Genomic DNA, 4,884 nt, shown 5'->3' on the forward strand with positions numbered 1-4,884 from the left:
TCTTAAAAATATTAAGCCATAGTCAATTAATGGAGAAAGGCATACATATTTAAAGGGGTACATTAAGAATATATTATGGATGTGTACCTATGTTTAGAGGTATCAAGATCTTTTTAAAAACAATATACATAATGTTTTTATTTCTCCTGTTTCCTCTATTCCTTTGGGGAAAAATTATACAGAACGATTTCATAATTACCCCCTAGAGTGTACAGGCTGCTCCTTGAAAAGGGATTATTATTGCATGCCTTGAATGCACTATGATTCATAAGGCAAAACGTATGAGTAGCTTCAGCACCAAGGAAATGGAGTCATCATCCAGCACTGCTCACAACAGAACATCTTATTGCTTTAATAAAATGGGAAATTATTCACTGTAAAAAGTGCACCAAATAAGGGGGACAAAGTAATATCCACGCACTTAGTGGAGCTCATTGGAAATGAGGAAGCTCCCTTCTGAATCCCTAATTCTATTCAAATTTCAAGTCCAAAAGTCATTCTGTAATAAGGTATTAAAGAGCTATAGCTAGATGAGGGTGAGCTACAAAAATTAATGGACTTTCTTCTTCACAGTGCCTTAGTCATTCTGATGTACAATGTAGAGCTCTGGTGTACTAAAGGATTCCCTAGTGGCCTGAGGGAGTTAATGCACTCTTTTACCTATTACTAGGAAGTGACTAAGGCACTGGAGAGAATCTGGTTCATTGTTTAATATATTGCACTCAAAGATTACACCTAGTCTTCCTAATATTACAACACAGCATGCTAAAATGATGATCCTCTGTGCTTCAGGAAGGGTCTTGAGTGGATATCTAACTGGTGATTAAAATTTAGGTTACTAAATTATTTTTATAAAAGATGTAGATTGAGTTTGGGCAATTTAATAGATGACCTAAAACCTCAGAGGTACTATTTTCCCTGGATAAGAGCACATATGCCTGGAACCAAGACAGAGAATCTAGAGCTACTAGTTACTTGGGAGAGGGATGCACTTGGGGCAATTTTGCCTTACATCCTGCAGGTTAGTAAGATCTCTTTTGGTTGAGCTTTCTGTAGAACATTCTCATTCATACATTTTCCAAATCTGTTCCCAAGAAAGTATGCCTGCATATAGTTAAGATTATAATATGCTTCTGGCCCCTTCTATCATCAACCCAAGGAAACAAGTGGTAAATAACCATAGGTGGACTCTATTTCTAACATAGATGGCCTTATCTGGCATTAGGAGAGAGAACAAAAATATTGATCTTTTTCTCTCACTTTCTTTTTTCTTACTCTTTCTTCATACATTCAATGAAGTTAGGTAAGCCACACTGAGAAAGAGAAAGAGAACCCTTCTTTAGCTGCATCTCAGTTACAGGCACAGATATCTAACTAAACAAGCTGCAAACATTTTTATCCTACAAGCAGTTACTGGATTTAACTTCTTTTAAAATTTGCATGTCCTGTCGCCCAAATTGCCCAACATCCCCACCAGTCTCACCCCCAAACACATACAGTACAAGCAAGCACACACACCACTGCCTCCAGGTGGTAATTGCATGCAGGGAGGACTACAGGCACTGTTTAAATATTAACCATGTTTTAATAGATGGCATTACTGCACATCCATTATTTGTTTGTTTTCTGTTGTGGTTGTTCTGTTATTTGCAAAAGAAATAAGAAAACATATGTATCATATTTTTATAACAATCTACTACAGAGTAAGGTACAAAAGAACACTTCTGGAAACAGCAGAAGCCAGGCCTGCACCACTGAATTCCTCATCCAGTGGTAACAATTATATCAACAGCTGGGAATTAAGAACAAGAATATACAGTTTGGAGGATGTAGTACAGAATTATAGTTTGCTTCTGTATTTGGTACCAATATAATAAATATATAACAAAGGTGCACTTGTTCTAAAAATTAAACTGAAACATTCTGGTTGGTTAGATACTGCACTTTCAGTACTGCACATCACCTAATTTATTTTTTTTAATTTTTTTTTTTTACAAAAGAAGGTAACTTATGCAATGTTTAATAAGAAGAAAACCAATAGTACACGCAAACTCGATTGTAGAAAAAGAGGAAAGAAACCAACAAAAAGCTAGAACACTTTCCAAAATATCCCCTCCTCAACTTGCACAACCAAAGAATGTAGCCAGTTCTGAGACAATTTCAGCACCAGAACTGTCTGGACAGCTCCCGGATCCTCTGTGAATCCTGAAAATGCCACAAGTCAAAGGTGTACAGATGGTGGGGGGGTGGGGGGGAGGACTAAAGAAGTAGATTCTTTCTTTCTTTCTTTCTTTCTTTCTTTCTTTCTTTCTTTCTTTCTTTCTTTTTCTTTTTCTTTCTTTTTTTCTCTCTTTCTTTCTTTTTTTCTTCTTAAAACTCAGTTATATATTTTTAATGAACTTATGCCTGGCCAGCGAGGGACATTTCTAAAAGTAAATTAAAATGCCTGGTCCTGGAAAAGAAAATGGTTAACTAAAGGTGAGAAGAGGGCTGACTGGAGAGCGGTACCTGTCATAAACGTTTTTCTGGGACAGCCTCTGGCCTCTTGTAGTCCTGGTGCTTAATGTTTACGTTTTCTTTATAATATACTATTGCCTGAGTCCGGCTGAATGTGGGAATGGGGAAGGGAGGGAAGCTGAAGGAAAAGTGGGGGTGAAGGGGAAGAAAGGGAACTGAACCTTAACTTGACAGCTATGTACAACATACCAGGCCCCCTCCACTCCCTTTGTTCAGGGGGTCAACGCCTTTTACATGTTTGGTAGCTTGTGCGGTCTCTCCTCCGTATTGTGGGGGGCGCAGGGTGGAGAGGGAAGACGCATCCTTCACTGACAATGAGAACTTATGTGATTTGTCATGCGCTTGGATCGTGTTATTAATTAATATTATAATAATTACTATAAATATTAATAATAAAGTATTATTATCAGCGTTATTTCTTCTTCCGAGACTTTCCTCGCCCAATATTTACAAATACCGCACAGTGCCTCGGCGGAGGAGAAAAAGAGTAGGGGGAAGACAAATAAGGGAAGAGGGAAGAGGAAAGGGAGGCCACAGGAACGTGGAAGAGGAAGGCCGGAGGAAAAAGAGCGAGGACGGCAAAGATGCTGGAAACGAGGAAGGCAAGAGGAGAGGGGCTAGACAATCAGGACAGTACCACCGTTTGCAAAAGGCCCTCGCCAGCTGGGTCCAAACAGGAGGAGGCTGTGTGCGCTCCTTGCGGACTGGGGGCCGGTGGTGGAGGCGGAGGAGCACAGGGACGCTGGCACGGGAGGCCAGGGGAAGAAGAGGCGTTGGATGAGGCGCAGAAGGCAGCGTCCCCGCCCTGCTTCTCCAGCCGGCTTTCTTTTGCTTGGTTTGGGGCCTGGCCGCCCTCGGCTTGGGGAAGCCCCGTGCCGCCGCGGTTGCCGCTGCAGTGATCCCGCTCGTATTCCTCCTGAGCCCTCTGCATCTTCCGTTTCTTCATCCTACGCTTGTGGATGTGGAACGTGGAGAGGGACAGCACGATGAGGCAGAAGATGAGGGTGACCAAGACAATCAGCACCAGAGTGGAGGAGAACGAATGGAAGAGCTGCTGTCCCACCTGCGTGATGCACGTGCCGCCGCCGCCACCTCCTGCGCCCGGGCCACGGGCGCTCGCGTTGCCCGTGCCGCTGGCGTTGGGGGAAGCAAAGGTCCGGTTGAGGAGACACGGCGGTAGCGCCAGCCTCAGCTCCTTGGGCTCCCTGGCACTCATCGGCGCTGGGCTGGGAGGGGTCAGGCACACCAGACTTCCTCTTCTGGGCACACGGTTCCCACCAGCCAAGAGGAGCACGGAGCCCGCGCCACCCAAAATTACTCCCTGGTGTGGGAGGGGATGCGCTAGCGAGCGAAGGACTGAGGGAGCAACTGCGGGCAAGCAAGCCGGCCAGGCAGCGAGCGGTGCCCAGGAGATCCTCTCCGGCCCCGCCTCGAACGCGTGTTCGCGCGCCCTTTTCCTTTGCCAAGGCACCAGGCTGCAAAGAGAACAGGCTTAGTTAGGATCCCAGTCGCTGCCCGGGGGAGCGCTGAGAACCGGAATGATCACCGCCTCTGCAAAGCGGCCCTCTGAGCACACCGCCTCAGCTGGGCGCCGCCCGTCTTCTCAGCAGCCCGCGGACCCCAGCCCGACTGCCCGCCCCTGGCCGCGCACCAAAGCCTCCAGTTCTGCGTTCGCGCCACTTTGCGGGGAAGAGGGTCTGCGCTGGCACCGCGGAGATGCCGATTACTCAGCAGATAAAGCAGCCACCCTGAGCACTCCACAACTTTCCAATCGCAACAGACACTCCTCCACGTCGGAACGCAGTCCCTGCTTCCCAGAGCGCCGACTCTCCCCTTTCCGGAGCCCTCTCAATGAATGTCTTCGCCTGGATCCTACCTTTCCCAGCACCCACCCCGGGCCGCCGAGCCGGCTACGGGTACGCAATCCTCCCTTCCCTTCCCTCCCCCTCCAGACTCTCCCTCCCTGGACGTTGTCAGATCCCTTAGGTCCCAATCCCATGGGGGTAACCCTGGAGCCACATCCCACTCCGCCTCTGTCCGCGGCTGAGGCTGACACGCAGGATCGCGCTCCATCCTTTCTCCATCCTTCTTCCCTGGTACCTCCCCAACCCCCCGCCCCCCCCACCAACCAAAAAAAAAAAATAGCTGAGGCACCTTTCTTTCTCAGCTAAAGCACATCCTTGCAAACGCCCCCTTCTCCACATCTCTCTGTGCCCCCCACTTGACAGTATCCTGCTTCTTTCTAAGGGTGCTGGAAATGAAAGGGGGAGGGTTCCCGCCTGCAAAGTTTGGGGAACAGACCTTCTCTCGGGCCTTCCCAGTCCCAGCCCGAAGGCCCTGAGGCTCTTCCCGGGGACCAGAGCCAGG

At 47.5% G+C, this 4,884-nt stretch overlaps 1 protein-coding gene across 1 annotated transcript; it reads right to left on the minus strand.

The window, feature by feature from the left end:
- Positions 1 to 3,142: 3,142 nt before the first annotated feature.
- On the minus strand, positions 3,143 to 3,733 carry LOC308619999 (uncharacterized protein C11orf87; the record flags this gene model as incomplete). The annotated part of the gene is made up of 1 exon (XM_081239347.1): positions 3,143 to 3,733. One exon carries the CDS (start codon positions 3,731 to 3,733, stop codon positions 3,143 to 3,145), a length of 591 nt encoding a protein of 196 aa, XP_081095473.1.
- Positions 3,734 to 4,884: the final 1,151 nt, after the last annotated feature.

This window comes from Mesoplodon bidens (assembly GCF_964165515.1).
Source record: "Mesoplodon bidens genome assembly, chromosome: 7".
In the NCBI taxonomy this organism is placed as follows: Eukaryota; Metazoa; Chordata; class Mammalia; order Artiodactyla; family Ziphiidae; genus Mesoplodon; species Mesoplodon bidens.